Source organism: Ictalurus punctatus, chromosome 5 (genome assembly GCF_001660625.3).
Source record: "Ictalurus punctatus breed USDA103 chromosome 5, Coco_2.0, whole genome shotgun sequence".
Lineage (NCBI taxonomy): Eukaryota > Metazoa > Chordata > Actinopteri > Siluriformes > Ictaluridae > Ictalurus > Ictalurus punctatus.
The window spans coordinates 21,968,521-21,990,334 of record NC_030420.2 but is presented as its reverse complement, the minus strand read 5'-3'; the positions used below and the strand labels follow the sequence as shown (position 1 = coordinate 21,990,334).

Sequence of the window (21,814 nt, the reverse complement as noted above, 5' to 3'; positions counted from 1 at the left end):
CCTCCCATGCAGGTCAAATTTGTGCAGTCTCTTTCTGATTGTAGAAGCATGCACTTTGACACCAAAAGTTGCAAGACTTACTAGCAGATCCTGTGATGAAATTTTGGGGTTCTTGGAGACTTCTTTTTTGTATCAGACAGTCTGCTTTTGGTCTGAATTTGCTGGGATGGCCAGTCCTGGACAAATTGGCAATCGTTCAAAATCTGTGTCATGAGAAGATAATTTTCCTTAAAGTGGAATTGTGGTTTTCAAATAAATGGAGATCTTTTTAAATCCCTTGCCAGACTCACAGTTATCCACAGCCTTGTATTCTGAAGGCCTTACAGAACTTTTTAGATCTTGACATGATGACACCACACACCTCAATAGCAAAGGGAACACCAGATACACCAGGCACTAGATATAAGAGGGGTGTAAATAAGACAGGTTCCTCCTGCACTCCCTAAGCAAGTCCTGATCACTGGCACCCAATCTTGAACACCTAATTCTAATTTTATGGATTTTTTTTGGCAATTGTGAAACTACTAGTAATTGTGAAATTACTACAATTGTTTTTCCACAAATGTTTAGTGAAAATTATTACCACATGTTTTTACATATTGGAGGAGACCTAACGTCCCCCTAATGATAGGAAATCCTGAGAGATTTGTGAAGACATTTGGCTGATCCCCACAAGGAAAAGTGCCTTTTAAGGGTTAAAGTCAGGTGTAGGCAGAGCAAAATTATAATTATGCTAGTGGAAGAACCTCACAAGGATAATAAGATAAATTTGTGTGTGTGTGTGTGTGTGTGTGTGTGTGTGTGTGTGTGTGTGTGTGTGTGTGTGTGTGCGTGTACTTGATTGGGACATCTTTTTTTTTTAGATCTTTAATGAGAATTTTAATGCAAAAAAACATCTAAAAAGCATTTCAAGAAGGGCTAAAACAATTTGTTCTTTTTTTCAATATATTTTATTTCCTGCCTTCATATGTGCTGTCTCTGAGCTTCCCTGTTATTTCTCTTTTTCTCACATATAGCCTGGTTGTATACTAAGCTTTGTATTCTGAAAATTTAAGTTTTGTCCTGTCTCACCACTGCTATTGTCAGCTATCATGTTATCATAAATTAGGAAAGACTGACTGAACATTTTAGAGGAGTTAAAATAAATAATTTGCTTTTGAATCACTTATTAGTTGAAACAAGATATAATACGTTAAATAAGGAATAAAATACAATGAGGTGTGCTGTTATAGGAAAATAATCAGTGATGCGGTGGTGTGATATTACCACCATAAGAGCATGTTCCAGAGTGTTTAATTCGGCTTATACCCCAGCAATATTTTTTAATTAAGGAATGGCATCATTCATTTTATCTGTTTATAGTTACATTTAATGTTCTGCAAAACACAATAGTTAATAAGACATCAAATTTAGCTTGTCAAGAAACTGGAAAGAACTTTATTGCTAAATAAAGTTTTCTTAATCTGTTTATTATTAGTCTTAGATTATGTGCAGGATCAACAATTGAAGTCTGTGTAAATGGGTTGCTCTTGTGGTACAATAAGTAATAATGGTCACAGATTATATAAACGGAACACATGTTACCATAAGTTTAAATCACCTCATATCCAACAAACTATTGATAGAAATTATATTATCCTTTGCTTCAGAAATTATATTCTGTCTTTCAAAACAAATAGTTCTTTTAGGCAGTATAAACAACTTTATTTTGTTCTAAACTTTATTTATTAAAATTATTTTCCCCTGTGATGGACTGCTGTTCTATCCAGGGTGTGTCCGTGCCAAAAACCCAAGCTAGGCTGCAGATCTGCTGCAATTCTAACCAGAATAAACCAGCTAATGAAGAGGAAAAAATTAACAAATTAACTTATTTTTAGAACGAAAATGATGTATTCAATCTTAACAAAAATTATGTATCCAATTATGTAAACTATGTTTTCAACTATGTGTTAAAAAATGCATTCTTTTTTAAAGGTTTGCTTAATGCTAAATGTAAAGCTAAGTAGCTAGCACAAGCTGCTTTTACTGTTTGTTTACAACTTTAGCATATAAGGCTGATGAGAATGGAGCATGTATGAATTCATTCAAGGTTATATAAGCTTGACTGTTTTTTTTTTTTAATTCATCAAATGTGATGAGCAGCAATCTAGTCATCGTACAGTAAATTCAATAAATTAGTGACACAATACAGACATCCTAAGGTTTTCCTATTTAAGCTAATAATGGGTCTATTTGTGAATTAAAGCAGTTATCTGAATTAACATTGACATATTGTAACACAAGTTATAACATATTTGCATGTAACGGAGGCACTAATGTGGAATTAAGAATTCAATGGCTACTCAGATGCGGATGGTGCTCAGTCGCTTGCCAGACATCTGTTATTACATTAAACAGCTGAAGTAAAGCAAAGCATTATTAGATGACAGCTTCATTTACCATTTTGCAACCTCTGCAGACAGGTGGGTTTTTTATTCTTGCTGCGAAGAAGTCTAATCACATCAGTTAGTGCAATAAACATGCAATGATCGATTGAAGCAAATTAAGAAGCACACTAAACATATTAGTCATGAAGCAGATGCATTGTATCTCAAGGTCCAAGCATCCCAACTTGTCCAGCATTTTTTATAATCGCTTAGAATATTTTAGAACACTGAGACACAAGTTCATAGTTTGCACTTTCAATTTCATACTTTGTGCTAATTAGTGTTAGTTATACCTGTTTGACTGTGTTTTTACTTAAGATTAGAAACTACTGAGCAACACACTGAAGTGCACCTTGAATGCAATACAGAATATCTTGTTTTTGATTCCTAACCATAACAGGTTCCAAAAAAAAACATGTGAGGGTAACTTTTAAATACAGTGTAATATTATTGTAAACTGCGATGTAAGTTTAGTCAGTTATCATTAACCTTCAATGTCAACACATTCCTGAAGAGACATATAATACAGTTCACTCTACACTGTGTCCCAAAACTCTCCATGGTATACATAGTCTAGATTTGCAGTGGCCTCTGTTGACTGCAAGACAAACTGCAATTGCAATAAAAACACTTGGAAAGCTTTCCCTTTTAACAGAGCCTGAGAGGCCACAAAAATAATCTTTAGTTTGTGGGTCAGATGTATAAAATTGCTCACATAGTTAAGTTTAACGTGACCAACATGATACTCAGTCGAAGCTCTTTAGAGGAAAGCACAAATGAACCAAAAGGTGGGCACAATTGTTTTAATTTGAGAACTCAAAAAAGTGAATGGAGAGCATAACGTAAGCATAAACAATTTCTTTTCAACAATTTTTTTTTCTCTCATGGCCACATTATACTCAATTGTGCACATAAATTAATATATCCTGGGGAAAAAAATCTCTATAACTTTCCTGCAACCTAACTAACTTCAAGGATTTTATTTTGAGAAAAAGAGTCAGAGTTAATTGCCTGGCCACAAAAATAAAACCTAAACAAAAACTAAAACATCTACTAAAAATCTACTGCAATATTTCAACAGCTATAGCTGAATAACTATTGAACACCTGCTGAGAAAGTTTATATGCTAACTAGGACAATAAATGTGAAGCATGTATACTACTGTAATCGCTACTGAATAACACCAAGTTAATCATACCAAAAGTATCTTATTTTACAGAAAAACACTTTACACAAATCATTGTGTTCATTTGGAAAATATAATTAGTAGCTAAATCAGTCTTTCTAGCTACCACAATGGTATCAGCCCTGTGTCACTGCCATTCCAGACTACACAGTGTAACCCTGTAGAAAATACACGGTTAAGTTTCCTTTTGTTTTGTACGAATTTAAATACACAGACACTGTATTTTTGGAATTTTGTATTTCCATCTTAAATAATTGTATGTACAAATGCATGTGGAAAAGATTGCTACTTTGTTCAACGAAAATGATAGAAAATATGAAAGATATAAAATTATTTGTTTCTAGGTTAAAATGTTAGCCAATCAATGGGAAAGGTGAGTGGTCAGGGGAGGAGGCAAATCCTGCGTAAGGAAAAGTCACGCTCTCTTTCGGCTGCAGGCGATAGACGGAGAAGATCACACTGGAGAACTGTAAAGTGATTAATGCTACTTTTCGTAACATATTCACTACTTTGCATGCGGAAGAAGTCGGTATCACATAGAAACCTTTTGAAAACGAATTTGTCGGAATAGCTCAGCTAATAGTATTGCCTGAAAAGTTAGCAACTCGGTAGCTGGGACTGTGTTAGGCTAACTGGCTTCGTCAACCAATGAGTTGCATCTGAGGAACAAGACTGCGAGACTAACCAGAGGAAGATAGCTGGCTGTTTGAACTGATAGGCGAACTACAGCCGTCGCGTGAGCAACTGCGCACACCAAGAGCGCGTGAGCAGGGCTGAAGTGACGGTGCATGGACCCTCTCTGGGCACGGACATCTCCATCAACCTCGTGAGTGAATTGGTTTGGTTTTGTTGTGCGATTCGCACGAAGCGGCCAATACAGTCTTAAGGCCTCAACGTCCCCAAGCTACGATTCAGGCCTGCATCAGCAACAGTGGTGTGTGGGGTTTATAGAAATTCTGGTGTGTCGGCTTAGGTAGGCTATTGTTTTGGGCCCATAGCTTAAAGGGTATAACTGAAAACTGCTTGTTTTACGCATGTACATGGGGTTATATGTAACCTGTTAATTTGGTATGGTATTGATTTAAAAACCTCAGTAAAAGGTATAACATTGAGTAAAAGTTTTGAATACGTTTTATTTCGAAGTTGATATACATGCAAAGAATTGTGTTTTAATACATATACTTAAACTTTACCTGGTTGTTGGGAATTCATTATTGCTATATGGGGTGTGCAGGGTTGATGTGTCAGATTAATATTCATATTAATTTAATATAGAATAGAGTGTACGCATTAGAAAAGGTGTTTGACTACACTTGGTATTACCTCAGTTAACAAGCTTACACATAGGTATACCATTTAAAAAAAAAAAAAAAAAAAAACATTCATCTAGTTAGTGACAGTTTATGACATTGAAACACATACAAGGGGAATTGCAACCATAGACATTGAAGTTGAATAGGGTAAGAGAACCCAGGGCATCTTTTGCCGCACTAATTATATAGGCAGAAGTCCGCTACAACAGTATCTGAGCATTCTCAAATGAACTGGATTCCTGCTTGAATTGTTTTTTAAACTCTGAAAATTAATGTTTTACCAAGTGAAACATGAAGTACTAAACATTCAAAGAGTTTCTTGCACAAATGTGTCTTGCACAATAACAGGTGCTGTTTTGCTAAGCAGTATGCTGTATAATAACATAACATAAAACACATCATAGCAGTCTAAAATTAAATAGCATAGGTGCCAGAAAATGAATAAGCTGATCATGGTTACTGGAAAATTTGAGGCAAACAATGAAGCAATTATTCTGGCTTACTGTAGCAAGCTTATCACTAAATCTTGTGTGCTTGGGTTGTCATATGTAGATCTTCACATTAATTCTTAAATGCTACCAAAACCCATGATTTATACCTGGCTGTCTCTCAGAAGCAGTGTGTATGGCTATCAGATAAGGGCAAATGTTTTGTCTCCGATGGACTACTCAGGATAAAATGCTATAACTCCAGTGTGTGCTGGAGTATGGAGAAAAAATGACAACTTGATCTTGGTGAGTAAATCAACTTATTCCAGTACAGCTTGGCAGCAGCCTTGGGTTTTATTGAAAGTGAAGGCATCATTAAATTTGGGCTGCTTGAGCTGTATATGGGCAAGCTTACAACAAATATGTAGTGACTCTATTCTTAGACAATAACCTCTACATGTATGATTTCTACTTCATTTTAATGTAAAAATGTGGATAGACCTGTAGATATAGAAGCAGATCTCCTTGCTTTGATCACATTCCCCGATCTCATTCAAACCTGGTCCAGGAACATTGATTTTGGACAGGTTTCCAGACCAATTTTGTGCAAAGGTTTGTATACCCTTAGGACATCAAATCTCAAACCTCAAAATACATGCTGCTACTCTGAAGTGTTTGATCAATCTTACATGGAGGAAGCCATTGCATCATTGCACTAATTGCTGTTTTCCTATATTTTTTTTTTAAATTTTAAACTTGTATTGGTATTCCATCTTTCATGCACCACTCTGATGTACGGGCAAATGACCATCTACATGTTCAGATATTGACAGCTTGGTACCCTGATACAGACTACATACAAAAATGGATATGTTTAGCTGGGACACAGTAATTTGACTCTTGAGATTTTTGTGATATATGTTTATTGATTGTAGGGTTTCAAATTCTATGACAGAATGGCATCATGGATCAGTTTATGCTAGCATGAGCAAAAATGTCCCTTTCAGTCTGAGATTCTGAATGACATCAGTGTTTACCTTGACCTTTCTATTTTTGATACAATGGAGCATTAGACATAATGTACTTTGAATATGTTATGTTGTGTTATAAATTGAGATATGACTAATATGTACTATAATCTTTTTTTTCCCGAAATTCCACAAAAAATCTAAGCTTTTCACTGATATATTGACTGATGTAGGGTGGCATTTACTCTTTCTGACTTGGCCTTAAAGTAATTAATAATTTCTCATATCTTTGCATTTTAATATTTCCTTGTATATTTAATGCATTGCCTATCTGAAATTTGGGTTTTAAGGTTTTTCCTTCTGTGCTGTGTAGAGAGCATTAGTTGTGAGGATCCACGCAGGTTCCAAAGTTGGTGTTGACGATGGAGCCTCCAATGAACCGGTCACCTTCACATTTAAGTCCATCCTCACAAGTGCAGTAGCAATATGTACCGCTCCAGTTCTGTGTTGCAGAGAAAACAATTAAGTATCAAAACTTCTGTGTAACTTCTGCAATATCCAACTTATAGTAAACTGCACACTAACAGACCACTATAAAAAAGACAGATACAGTAACTAGACAGTCAATCATTTTTAGGAATCTTAAGAAGAGTAACACAATATGTGCTTTTCTTTTCTTTAATGTGAGGATAGTCCGCTGCAAATAGTCAGCTAATATAAACTTATGGAAAAGGCCATCAGGCCCTCCTTCATTATCTTCAAACTTCAGGTCATGCTATGCATTGACTGGAACACCTGAACCTTCTCAAACCCATCTGTAGGCTCTACCGCTGCACTACATACAAGTGCTTTTACAAAGTGCTTCCATCATTGTAACTGTCAGGGCAGTGAACAGGAGAAACACTCTGCACTAAAACCCCAGTTAAGCATTTATGCAAGAATGCCACTGTTTACTGATAGTTAGAATGGAAAATGTGCAGCAAATATGATAAGCGATATTGTAAGGTTTCATGTTTTGGCATGACCAAATTCTGAATTGCTTTTTTTAATCAGTCCTAATTAGTCAAGGATATCTTACATTTAATAAAATTAATGAAAGCATTTAAAAGGATGAAATGTTTACATTTTCTGTGCAATTAATTTCCCCTCATTTGTTAAACTGACAAAATTGTGTTAATTATTAAATTGAAAAATTAAATTAACAATTAAATGTCAATTAAGGTTTAATAGACTGTTTCTAGAACAGGTGGGTACTGCAAGAGTCCATCTTTGTTAAGCCGACGGCATTACCCACGGAGGAAGTGTTTTGTCCCTTGCTTTTACAGCATTGTTAGAGTTTTATGCTTAACTCTCCTTTCTTTGTGTCAATAGGCAAGTACAAGTTCAGCAACAGTGCGAAAACTCAATGGTTGTTTGTTTTTTCCCCCTTTGAAAATGCTGCTATTAAAAATTCAGTTATTTTAAATACGTGAAGAAATTGATCATGTACTTTTAGTTGACCTGAAATGAACACTTACCATCCACTTTATTAAGAACACCTGTATACCTGCAAATTCATGCAGTAATCTAATCAGCCATTCATGTGGCAGCAGTGCAACACAAAAAATCAAGAGAAAGATTCCTGTTCTGGCTGAGACTATCATGGGCACAGACTCACAGAAACTGGACAGTTAAAGATTAGGGTTTTTTTTCCAGTCTTGAACTGCCCAGTTTGGGTGAGTCTGTGCACATGATAGCCTCAGATTCTTGTTCTTGTCTGACAGGGGTGGAACCTGATATGGTCTTCTGATGTTGTAGCTCATCCACCTCAAGGTGTATGTGTTGTGCGTTCTGAGATGTTGTACCATGGTTGTAGAGTAATTATTTGAGTCACTATAGACTTCCTGTCAGCTGAAACCAGTCAGGTCATTCTCCTCTGATCTCTCATCAGCAAGGTGTTTCATCCTACAGACCCTCTGCTCACATGATGTTTTTGTTTTTCGCACCATTCTGTGTAAACTGTGGTGTGAAAATCCCAGGAGATCAGTAGTTTATGAAATACTCAAATCAGACCATCTGACACCAACAACTATGCCACAGTTAAAGTCACAGAGATCACACTTTTTCCCATTCTTATGTTTGATATGAACTTGAAGTTCTTGACCTGTATCTGCTTGATTTTATGCATTGCACTGCTGCCACATAACTGCATAAATGAGCAGGTGTACCGGTATTCCAATTAAAGTGGATGGTGAGTGTAGGCAGTAGAGTTATGCTGCTTAAGTTGTTTTAAAAATGTCTCCGGCATGGCCTATACCTTTTTAGAGCATGCTTCATTCTCTGCAGCACGTGGGGCACAGCGAGCCAGGCCGAGAGTAGATTTACGCTTGCAGCAGGAGCTCTTACACTGCAGACTGACGGCACACAGCTCGCCGTTATTCTACAGAGCAGACATTTCAACAAGAAATGCTAATTGGCAAACAGATACATACATTGTAAAATGCAAGATCAGTCATCCTAGACCCCAAGGAAGGAAGGAAATATGGAACAGTTTTATATTTTAGAGTTCCGTGGCACATCCAAACAAAAACATGTACTCTGGCAATTTTAATAATTCGTTCATCTGCTTGTGCTCAAGTTTCAGTGCTCTTACCAGGTTGTTGATAATGCCTCTTTCATCAGTAGTTTCAGGAGTAGTGGCCATAGCCATGGCCATCAGGCATATTGCAATCACTACCACAGCTCTCATCGTGTTGTCTAGATCCACAGAAGCTTACACAGGTTCTGCATTTTTTTCTCCTATATATCAGACCTGCATCATGCCAGTGTTAACAAAGGTCATCTTTCTCAAATAAAGCTAAAGTCCATTGTGACCAAGCTCTTCGTACTAGACAGCTCTACAAACACAGATATTTTCCCATTAGTCCATGTTAATGACCGAAGGTTTATTCCCAGCAAACTCTGTAATGAGTAGTGTATTATGTTGGCAATATTACACGAGAATCAAACATGAGTACAGCTTTAAAAAATTACCATCAAGCATCACTGTGAAAGACCATGGAAAACAATTTCATGAAATTGCAATTTCACCAATTCAGTAGTTTCCTACAAAAAAAAAAAAACATTTCTGCTGTTACTGTGGCCAAACAACTCTATCTTTGATTTGTCTGTTCATAGTACATTATTCCAAAAGGCCTGGTCTATGCATATATGCTCATTGGCAAACTGAAGTCTTGCAAAGGATTTTTCCTGGCACGCCTCCCATGCAGGTCAAATTTGTGCAGTCTCTTTCTGATTGTAGACGCATGCACTTTGACACCAGCAGTTGCAAGACTTACTAGCAGATCCTGTGATGAAATTCTGGGGTTCTTGGAGACTTCTTTTTTGCATCAGACGGTGGTCTGATAAAAAATTACCATCAAACACCACTGTGAAAGACTGTGGAAAACAATTTCATGAAATTGCACTTTCACCAATTCAAGAAGTTTCCTACAAAAAAAAGCACGTAAACTCTGGAAGTTGCATAACAAATTTTGAAAATCAACACAGCAAAATTGAGCATCCTTGGCCGCAACAATCACAACAAAAACTCTGTGAAATCCTGTACAAACTGGTTAAAGAGTTAGATTCTGGATCTATCACGACCCTGACTAGGATAAAGCGGTTACTCAAAATGAATGAATTAAAATTATAAATGTGTTGAGTATTTGTTTATGCTGACAGAGTATTTATATGAATTTTACTAACAATGTATTAGTGTTCAGAAATTTTGGCCTTGTAAAATAAGCCTGATTAGATTCATAGCAAAACACACCTAGGACACCTAACAGCAAAAAAAAATCAAGCACTTGGGCCACCTAATAGCAAAACATAACAAAGACCTGGGGTTTGGGTAAGCCTTCGTTAAGAGAAGGAGGGAAAGAAGGAGAGAGAGAGAAGCTGAATACTTTATTCTTTTTTCCAAGCACTGTTTGTTTTTCAGCCGTGTTTGAGCCAACATAAAAATAGCTCACTCAACACTGAAATCTCTGATAAACCCTCACTTGATATCTCTGGTATCCCACCACTCTCTGAAAAAGAAGAGGTTTTCATTGATCACACACATAAACACACACAAACCTTTATTTCTACACAGCTCCATCTGCTGGTTCACGTTCCACACTTGGCCACGCCCTCACTGCCACACTTGTTTTGAATGAATTCAAATCTCTTTATGTGCAGTGTTTCCTCCAGGTTTGATGCAGAGATGGTGGAGTAATGTTTTGCTTGGGTTGGGGAGGTTTAGAAGGTGTTTGTGTTAGATCTAATGTGGTTTTTATACACAACTTAAAGTTACTAGCTAGCAACTCCTACCATCAAACACCATTTATTATAAAGTATGTATAAAAAATGTTCAAGCATGTATAAAATTACGCTGGATTGTGAAGGTATTGAATTAATTATTAGTCTGGATTTACAGAAACATTTCAAACCGTTTAAATGTTCAGTTATGGTACTACTATCTATCACAGACATCAACATATCTCCGATCTTCTCAAAGTCACACACAAAGCAGAGTACTTGCAAAATACAAAATATAGAAACTGACGTTAAAACCAGTTTCAAACAAAGCACCCAACGCTGACTCAGTCCTCTTTATGACATTCAGGAAGTAGCTGTACACTTACACCAAGGCTTGTTCTGTATCTGATTACTCTGGTCAACAGTTTAATCACCTTATTCTGCTCATATTACCATTTAAAATTTATACCCCATGACAGCTCTGTTGGCTAGGACACAAAAGAACAAGTGTTGATGTCACATAGGTCACTTTTTGAAGATACCGCTCTGTACCGGTGAACTTTTCCAATTACAGAGAATGCATAGGTCTCCTGAGAGTGTAACAGTAGGCATTAAGAAAGTAAACGACAAAAGAATCAACCTGGTATCTGTGGTAGTGGGTTTTTGAAGAGTAGCTTTGGCAAGATAAGGGTTTTGCTGAAGTTTTGTTAGCTAGTTACAGGTTTTCTGGTGTTCACATTTTATTGGACAAGTCTAAATCATTATCAACATGGAGAAAATGCTTCCTGCCACAGAGGTGGTCAAAATCTACCAGACAAACTATGTGAGAAATGCCAGAGCTATCGGTGTCTTGTGGGCAATTTTCACCATTTGCTATGCCATCATCACAGTGGTGGTGTTCATTCAGCCCTACTGGATCGGTGACAGTGTCAACACCCCACAGTCTGGCTACTTCGGGCTCTTCTACTACTGCATAGGCAACCCCATCACCTCAGAATTGTCTGCAAGGGCAGTTTGCTCGACTTTAACTCCATTCCGTCCGGGGCATTTAAGACTGCCATGTTCTTCGTGGGAACCTCAATGCTGCTTAATGTGGCCACCATGGTCTCATTCGGTCTTTTCTTCTTCTGCAGTGCAGCGAGTGTGTACAAGATTTGGGCATGGGTGCAGACCTCTTCAGGTAAAACTTAGTGTGATTCAAAGTTGAAGTTTGGTTCTCTTGTTTGAAAGTTAAATGCAGTAACTTGTGATTTCTCCAATAAAGCAGGCTCATTTTTATTTTTTAAGCTAATAGTGAATACTAAGCATTCCTGGTTTGTGAACAATCTTAAAGGAATCAGTTCTAAATAGTTGAATTTCTCTCAAAGTAGTGTCACATTTTTGCATCCAGTTCACTAACGTCAAAGTGACAGTTTTTGTCAAACTGCATTGATCATAAAGTGTAAATATTAAATGCTGCCCAGTGCACTTAACAAAAAGTGATAAGCCAATCTCTACAGTGTTTGCATCCATAATAACCTTGCAAAACATAACAGTTTTGCTGTTATAGAAGACAGCATATAATCATCTTACCAATTAGACTCAAGAATTCAACCGCACTGTTGTATGAAATAGTATCTGGCTATTCTAATCGTGCCCTATGTTGAGCTGCTACAATCTACATGGAGGAATATTTCACCACAATGCATACTATAAGTCACGAATCGTGACTGAGCAGAGATAGGACGGATGCAAGTGCAGGATGAACAGTTCTTTATTAGAAAGAGAGATGGGCAGACAAATCCAAAACGTAATCCACAAACATGCAAGAGGTCAGGCGATTGGCAAACAGGCATACACGGGGCAAGGCAGGAATCTAGGTCAATAAACAAAACAAGAAACGAACTATGACGAGGGGCTGGAAGCGGATAATCCAGCGCGAACTAACTCTAAATATGGACCGTGACTATGACTATGATACGTGTTAAACTAGTTCTAAACATTTAATCTTCCGCATTGTGTGCTGGGAGGCACGCGGTTTATATGCGGACATAATCAGCGTCTAAACCTCTAGCAGCTGAGAGCAATTCAGACCCACGTGAAATCCCAGCCAATGACAGAACAGGGAGGAGACAGAAACATAAACAATACACACGTGTCCAGATGTCATTACAGTCAACAAAACGGAAAAGCAGGTGCTCGCGCATTCGTGCTTAGAGCACGCTGCTTCAAGGGGGAATCGTGACAGAACCCCCCCCCCAAAGGCACTCCCCCCGGAGTGCCATGAGTCATCCCACTTCATTGGCGGCCCCGGCTCCCTGGGCTGAATGTCCCAAGCAGAGCCAGGAAATGGCCCGGTGTTCTTGGCGGCGTAGGGAAGCGGCGCGACGACCCTGGCTGAACAGAGAGGCTGAGCGACGACCTCAGCTGAGCAGGGAAACAGAGCACTGTACTCAGCAGAGCAGGGAAGCAGGGCGACGTCCTCGTCGGAGCATGAAGGCTGAGCGACGTCCTCGGCGGAGCAGGGAAACAGAGCACTGTACTCGGCGGAGCAGGGAAGCAGGGCGACGTCCCCAGTAAGGCCAGGGAGAGGAGCGTGGGTCTCCTCGAAGCAGAAGGGGGGAACGATGTTTGCCATGGAGCAGGAAGGCTGAGCGACAACCTCAGCTGAACAGGAAGACTGAGCGACGTCCACAGCTGAACAGGGAGGCTGAGCGACGTCCACAGCTGAGCAGGGTGGCAGAGAGACGCCCACAGCTGAACAGGGAGGCTGAGCGACGCCCACAGCTGAACAGGGAGGCTGAGCGACGCCCACAGCTGAACAGGGAGGCTGAGCGACGCCCAGAGCTGAACAGGGAGGCTGAGCGACGCCCACAGCTGAACAGGGAGGCTGAGCGACGCCCACAGCTGAACAGGGAGGCTGAGCGACGCCCACAGCTGAACAGGGAGGCTGAGCGACGCCCACAGCTGAACAGGGAGGCTGAGCGACGCCCACAGCTGAACAGGGAGGCTGAGCGACGCCCACAGCTGAACAGGGAGGCTGAGCGACGCCCACAGCTGAACAGGGAGGCTGAGCGACGCCCACAGCTGAACAGGGAGGCTGAGCGACGCCCACAGCTGAACAGGGAGGCTGAGCGACGCCCACAGCAGAACAGGGAGGCTGAGCGACGCCCACAGCAGAACAGGGAGGCTGAGCGACGCCCACAGCAGAACAGGGAGGCTGAGCGACGCCCACAGCAGAACAGGGAGGCTGAGCGACGCCCACAGCAGAACAGGGAGGCTGAGCGACGCCCACAGCAGAACAGGGAGGCTGAGCGACGCCCACAGCAGAACAGGGAGGCTGAGCGACGCCCACAGCAGAACAGGGAGGCTGAGCGACGCCCACAGCAGAACAGGGAGGCTGAGCGACGCCCACAGCAGAACAGGGAGGCTGAGCGACGCCCACAGCAGAACAGGGAGGCTGAGCGACGCCCACAGCAGAACAGGGAGGCTGAGGCTCTGAGGTCACCAGGTGAACTTTGGGCATGGGCGGAGCTTGGCTGGCCGTGTCAGCGGACTCGGGCGTGGGCGGAGCTTGGCGGGGCGTGTCAGCGGACTGTGGCGTGAGCGGAGCTTGGCGGGGCGTGCCAGCGGACTGTGGCGTGAGCGGAGCTTGGCGGGGCGTGCCAGCGGACTGTGGCGTGAGCGGAGCTTGGCGGGGCGTGCCAGCGGACTGTGGCGTGAGCGGAGCTTGGCGGGGCGTGCCAGCGGTCTGTGGCGTGAGCGGAGCTTGGCGGGGCGTGCCAGCGGTCTGTGGCGTGAGCGGAGCTTGGCGGGGCGTGTCAGCAGACTGGGGCGTGAGCGGAGCTTGGTCGTTAGGCTTAGATATTAGCAGAGCTTGGTCAACTGGATCAGCAGGCTTGAACGTGAGCTCAGGGACGTGAGGCTTGACTTGGACCTCAGAGACTGGAGGCTTGACTTGGACCTCAGGGACTGGAGGCTTGACTTGGACCTCAGCGACTGGAGGCTTGACTTGGATCTCAGGGACTGGAGGCTTGACTTGGATCTCAGGGACTTGGGACTTGACTTGGATCTCAGGGACTTGGGACTTGACTTGGATCTCAGGGACTTGGGACTTGACTTGGACTTGGACCTCAGGGTCGAGCTCTGGTGCTATGACCTCCGACGGGCGCTCCGAGGTCACCCTGTTGATCCCGGGCTGGGTCACTGCACGGGCTCTCCGGTGGAGTTTCTTATGCTCCCGCCAGCTGCTCTTGAAGCATTCCTGAGAGCAGAAGAAAGCTTCCTGGAGGCCCAGCTTCTTGCAGGTGGGACATTGAAGCTGAGTCTCTCTCCCGCAGCCCTCAGTCATACATCTCGGAGATTTCGCCCCCGCGTTGGCCGGAAACTGAAGTGGCTCGCTGGTTACTGCCCTGTCCATCTCCTCATAATAGAGGTTGAATGGTGGATCCACCTGGGGCTGTCCATTGACTCTCCACCCCAGTAAATCGAGACCACGAAGTTGTCCAGGCTGTGAAAATGCCTCCATAAACAGCTCTGCAAACTGAGTGACATCATGGAGGGCTGGCGACCCAGCACTCACCAGCTGCTCCGCCCAGTCACGGGCCGGACCGCAAAACCTGGACACCAGGAACCCGATCCACTCTCTGTTAGTAGGCTTGGGAAACGCCAAGCTGCAGAAATACACCTGGCAGCTGAAGAGGAACTCCAGCGGGTAGCTCCCCAATCCCGCTGTCTCTGGTGGCAATTCAACGGCGTACCTTTTGGGAAATTGCACGGATGAAAAATGCAGCCAGTAATCCGAGCGTTCCCCGATGAGGTATTGTCCTACTACTTCCCTGGTTTCTGTGGCGTGACTTCTCTCTCGTCCTCGTGCTGCATCCATGTTGGGCGGAAGATTCTGTCACGAATCGTGACTGAGCAGAGATAGGACAGATGCAAGTGCATGATGAACAGTTGTTTATTAGAAAGAGAGATAGGCAGACAAATCCAAAACGTGATCCAAAACGTAATCCACAAACCTGCAAGAGGTCAGGCGATTGGCAAACAGGCATCCACGGGGCAAGGCAGGAATCTAGGTCAATAAACAAAACAAGAAACGAACTATGACGAGGGGCTGGAAGCGGATAATCCAGCGCGAACTAACTCTAAATATGGACTGTGATTGTGACACGCGTTAAACTAGTTCTAAACATTTAATCTTCCACGTTGTGTGCTGGGAGGCGCGCGGTATATATGCGGACATAATCAGCGTCTAAACCGCTAGCAGCTGAGAGCAATTCAGACCCACGTGAAATCCCAGCCAATAACAGAACAGGTAGGAGACAGAAACATAAACAAAACACACGTGTCCAGATGTCATTACAGTCAACAACGGAAAAGCAGGTGCTCGCACATTCGCGCTTAGAGCACGCTGCTTCAAGGGGGAATCGTGACACTATGAATGTATACAGAATGTACATTAAGACAAGGTGTAAACGGGCCCTTGTTGGCTTAGCGTAGTATGAGTGTTCAACAGCAGTACAGGAAATTTTCTTAGTTAATCTATTCAGTGGTGTTTATTTTTAAAAAATAATAAATGAACTTTTAGGACCCCCACCAAACACCCTCTACTTACCCTCTTCTCCATCTACTGGCAAATCACTATTCCATTACCACACTATCCCTACACAGTTTTATTCCTATTTTACAATATTTTGTTTATAATAGTCATCCTTCTTATGTTTAAAAGTTATCACAGGTTGTTGAACTTCATTTTATTTTCAAAAACACGTTAAACTTGCTATCTAGGGTGGTTTCAGGTACTGTAACCACTGTCAAAGTAAGAGAAAGAGATAGTAGTCTGAAAAGAGTATAAACACAGCACCTGTGTTGTCCACAATCATTAGAGTTCACCCTAAAATAGTTTTACCCCTTTATTGTGTAGGTCCAAATTTTGCCTATTACCTGAAGACACTTAACATAGAGACAGATACTCACATTTTCAATTGGAGAAAGAAAAATAAGACACCAGCCGTGAGTGAGAAGAAGCATGGGTCCAGGTTTATTCGTTCTGTTCCACCACACGAGATCCACACAGTTTGAGACGTCCCAAAATGCGATCTGAAGCTCTTCTATTTACACAGTTTTCTTAGGGTCAGGATGACCCAGACATCAATATGCTTTAGAAAGAGCCTTCCCACAATACCATTATGTTTTGGAAAGAGCCTTCCCCGAACACCATTAGGTTTTCGAAAGAGCCTTCCCATAATACCAATAGGTACAAGATTCAACATTTCGGAGAGACCTTGGTCTCACGGGGTCCACTGTTCCCATCGACGGTTATCTCGCGGCCTTAGCCGTTCCCATCGACGGTTATCTCACAGGTCCAACTTGGCTCAACTACCCTTATAAACGGCCCGTCTTGGCTCTCTCTTAAAAATTAAGGCCTTCGTCTGTGTTACTCCTGACTTTTTCTCGTCAGAAAAGAATCCTCCACACCTTCAAGTGCATTATTAGTAAGTTTCTTTCACATTTTTCTGTATTTCTGTTTTATAATGCTTTTTTCTTTTCATATTTGCTCTACATTTCTGTTTTATATCGGGTTATACTGCTTGCAAGTATTTTACCCCCTTTTCTGTACTCCATACTTCACAATATCATTATAATATCTTTATAATCCTTATATTATCCTTATAATATCCTAATACTCCTTTTATTATTCTTATAATGTTCTGTTTTCCTTCTGTGTGTGTGTGTGTGTGTGTGTGTGTGGCAGCATAGGCCTCTGTGTGTGTGTCTCTTAGTTGACTGTCCACCTACGCTCTGAGGCCTGCCGCACTAATCAAATACATGTATGGTTTGTGCCTTGCTTATCTGTGTGTGTTGTGTCTTAGGTGAACATCTGCCCAGTGAATTTTCAATAAAATTACATACTACTCATACTAGGTCTCCCTCGTGTTTATTTCATGTATATTTTATATACAACAATTACCATCTTGCCTCTATACAAATTGTAACATATGTAACATTTTTTTTTCCTTCGGCATGCAAAGGTCGGTACGCAACTAAGCCATCTGTGGATATTGAAGAAAAAAAAAAGACTCAATGTTTGCTCATGCAACGACATACATGTAGCACTGTATGAGGACAGACAGAACCTGCTATAGATAGAAACTACCTCCCCAAGAAGCTTTTAAAACCCCTTTGATCATCTTTTCATGTGGAGAGTCAGTGTTTGCATTTGAGAGAATGTGAATCTCTCTCACTCACACACACATACACAAACACAGCTTCAGAAATATTTTATTTTCTGATCTTTTATGTTCTCATTGGGGGCCAAGCAGTAAGGGTGAAACTTTGTGGCAGCTCTTCCATAGGAGCAGGTGTAGGGAAAAACCCCACCATTTTGATCAGCCATTCAACAAATATTAGTCCGCATAAATTCAGACCAGCCATTCAACAGTATTAGTCCTCATAAAGTCTACACATTTTAAATTCCACTAAAAATACTAATGACCTGTTTTAAGTCTCCAGCTTGTCATTTGAGATGTAAACTGTTTTTCTGTTGATTTGATCGCATTTCTAGGAATAACAAGCACTAATAGACATCCATATAGCCATTTATTTTTCTTCCCATGCTCTGTGAATATTTTCAGTAGAGGAAGAGGACAGGACATGATTAGTGACAGGGTTGCCAGATTGGATTAAATACTCATTCCCCAATGTCTTGTTGTGTAAGTGCAGACAGTGGATCTAGGATGTACAGACATATTACAAAGACCCGGAGAGGAAAAGGGGGATTATGGAGTGAATAATGTCATTATCTCAGAAATGTGTGAAATACTTGTTTGTACTCAAAGGCTGGGAAAAAGAAGAAATTCTCCATTTTCCAAGGTCCAAATGTTTGGGCTAGTTTCAGGTATTTTGTGTGGTTTTTGAGGTGTAGATGAGCTGGAAATTTTGCTGAAACATGTCCACCCTAGTTAATAATATTAGTTCAAATACCACTGGAGACAAATCTAAACCCACTCATAATAAGCTGCTAAACTGGATGCTGAATGATTGCATGCTATTGACTCAACTACCCAATACAGGGTTACTCTAAAAAGAAAAAAAATAACAATAATATAACAACAACAATAACTCTATAGGCTAAGATATAGCATAAGTTAAGTCAGAGATCCTGAGTTTCCTAGGGCCCCAAGCAATAGAAGTGTTTGCTTCCTAACTTCATTTCCAACTCTACCAAAACAGAATAATCCTTAACTAAGTATTCATTTAAGTAAGCTCCAGGGCCCTGGGTTCAATCTTAATCTCGGGTGACCATCGTTGTGAAATTTGTGTGCGTGTTCCCTCCAGTGTCCACATGGGTTTCCTTCAGGTTCTCTGGTTTCCTCCCACCTCCCAAAAACATGCCAATAGGTGGATTGGCTAAGATAAATTGCCCCTAGACGTGAATGCGTGCATGCATGGTGCCCTGCAATGGACTGGCGTTCCATTCCAGGGTGTTACTGCCTCATGCCCAGTGTTCCCAGGATGGGTTCTGGATCCACTGTGAATAAAAGCTCAGTGTTCTATTCCTACCAACAGATAAAATGTGTACTGGCCAAGAAACCATTAAAAATAACCAAGGGATTCACAAAGAATAATGTTGCCATACTTGGTGAATGCATGTTTTACTCAATGTGTTCTCCATCCTGTAGCTTGCTGGTGGTGATGGGCTGTATGATTTGGACGAGCAAGTACTGGGCGCTGGGCCTACATTTTGGCACTCATCTGCATCCTGGATGCACTCATGCTCGCACTTGTGGCCTTCACACTGGGAAACCAACAGGACAAACTGCTGCCTGATGAATTTGAACTGGAGACAGGAGGTAAGAAGAAGTAAACAATTATTTTGAAAAACTATTGGTGAGCTTGGACACTTGATTTAAAGTGTGTCTCGCTGCTAAATTCAGCCTAGACTATAAAATTCATAAAGATAGAGGTTTCCAGTTTAAGTGTTTGGATTATATAATAAGCACTGCTTAAATTCAGTATTTAAATGCAATAATTTGATGAAGCTAGGTATAATAGTTCAAAGAAACGTCACAAAATATATAAAACCTATAGATCGGTTTAGTTTTATAGTTTTGGCTTCAAATATATAATGACAACATAATGCTTTGTCACTACAGGAAAAAGCTGAATTAAGAAGCTGTTCTGACAACTGCAAAGAATCACAATAGGCATCCTAAAGCCACTGAGTATATAAACACTGAGGCAGACTGGTGAATACTAAAACTGGTAAAAATCCAAATAAAGACATTACAAGCTTTAATTTTATTCAGTCTTTGAGACACTTTGCAGTATATGTGGGTTTCACCAATTTTAAATAATTTTGCCATTAGGACAAACACTGTAGACTACACAAAACTGAACCTACTTACAAATAAAGAAATCAAATTTCACCCATCTTCCAAATATTTTATTAAAACATTACTGTCCAGCTAAATAATCTTAGTTGTCAATAGTACGATTTATTTAAAAAATGTACATGGCTGTAATATACAGATCAAGGCAAACTCTTTGGTACACATATATACACTGATAAGACACACACACACAAACACACACACTTACTTTTCACAACTATATTCTGGGTGGTGTTTAACAGCTACTGATTTTCTGGAAGCAGAGAAAGCAACCCTCCAAGTGTACTCAGATTTGATAAAAAATGATGCGTACAAAAAATGTTACTGACACTTTTTGAGACAAAATTACACAGTGGTATGGCATTTGCTAAAATAAACTACAAATCACTTAAATGCATTTTCTACAGTCATGACATAAACCTAATGGTTAATTTTCTCTCTCTGGTGTGCGTACTCCCTAAACTAGGAAACAGGTAACAAAGTGACCCACAATATGTGCCCTTACATCAACCCCATGTTCAGTTAAATCCTAGCAAAATACATAAATCTGACCTTTTAGCATGTAACACACAGCTTGAATAATACAAGAACTGTTCCCTAAAACTGTTGTGCAAATTTAGAGGGAAAAGTAGAGTTTGAGGACAAATGCCGCCTCAGGAAATAAGTCTCAAGACATAAAACCGCCAGGAAAACACAGTATTTCTCAGGTGAAATATGCAAAAAAAACAAACAAACAAAAAAAAACACACAAACAAATAAGTACAGGTACTATTCAGGTAAGCACTCAAACTGGAACGTGATATGTTGCAGGCTCTTGGGTGGAAGTGGAGGGAAACAGGGCTGCAGTGGTTTATGAGAGCCACTAGAGGGCGAGCCAGGGATGGCACAGGCATTCAGCTGCTGTGGCTCGTTTCTCAGGGATGAGTTCAAGCATGGGGAGCAGGAAGTCTGCAAAGGTCTCTGCATCCTCACGGGACCGCTCATACTTATCCAACAGAACCTCCAACAGACCCCATGGCTTCAACTTTGTGATGTGCTTCAGGTCACCTGCACAGAGCACACATTTAGAACCTCCATAATACCCTCTCTACACACTCACCAGCACACAATATGGGTTAACCGTAAAGCATGCATACATGATAACGGGCTCTATGGTTTCGACAAAAATGATAAATGATTATTTTAAATAAACAAACAAATAAATAAATAACAAATCATTGACTAATATTTTTACTAAATACCAAATACAAATTTGCTATAATTGTTAAGCTGCATGAAACATGCTTAGCGCTACAACAAATATTTAATGAACTCAACAAATTTGTTAATGAAGCTGTGAAATGATTATCTACACTTTTCCAACAAAGCCTTTAACTTCCACAAATTTACCCAACTGATTGAACTACTTTTTAAACATTTATCATTCTATCATTTACATGCAAGGTTGTCACAGCAAAAGGGTGCAAGTTAGAAATATTCTTTGATAAGGCAATGAAAAACATTCACCATTTGATAAGCATCTATGACATTTTTGCTATCTCATCTCAAGCATTTTTGTCTACCTCATTTCACATTTGCTGAAGGTATTTTATTCAGTTTTATGCTGTATACAAGTTCATTGTTTGAACATGTACACATTTTAAGTTCTTTATTTAGATGTAATGGGGTGATGCCCCACAAGAGAGTCTTAATATGATTTGTATTCCGCTGCTGGTTTTCTTTTATTAAATCAATCATTCAAATTAAATAATCATAGCAATAGCAACAAGAACCACTTGTTCTAAGCTGTTAGGCAATAATTTCCTTCATTTGAACTAATTGAATGCATCTGCTATATGGCTCTCCATGTATCCTGTGGT

General features: G+C 40.6%; 1 protein-coding gene and 1 pseudogene across 1 annotated transcript; one reads left to right on the top strand and one right to left on the bottom strand.

Moving 5' to 3' along the window:
- Nucleotides 1–6,259: 6,259 nt before the first annotated feature.
- On the bottom strand, nt 6,260–9,061 carry col (colipase). The gene is given in 3 exon segments (NM_001200737.1): nt 6,260–6,823; nt 8,618–8,740; nt 8,954–9,061. Coding segments are annotated over 3 exon segments (342 nt in total). The 5' UTR covers nt 9,050–9,061; the 3' UTR covers nt 6,260–6,700.
- Nucleotides 9,062–9,264: 203 nt separating this feature from the next.
- Nucleotides 9,265–21,170, top strand: LOC108265791 (LHFPL tetraspan subfamily member 5 protein-like; annotated as a pseudogene).
- The last annotated feature ends 644 nt before the right edge of the window (nt 21,171–21,814 follow it).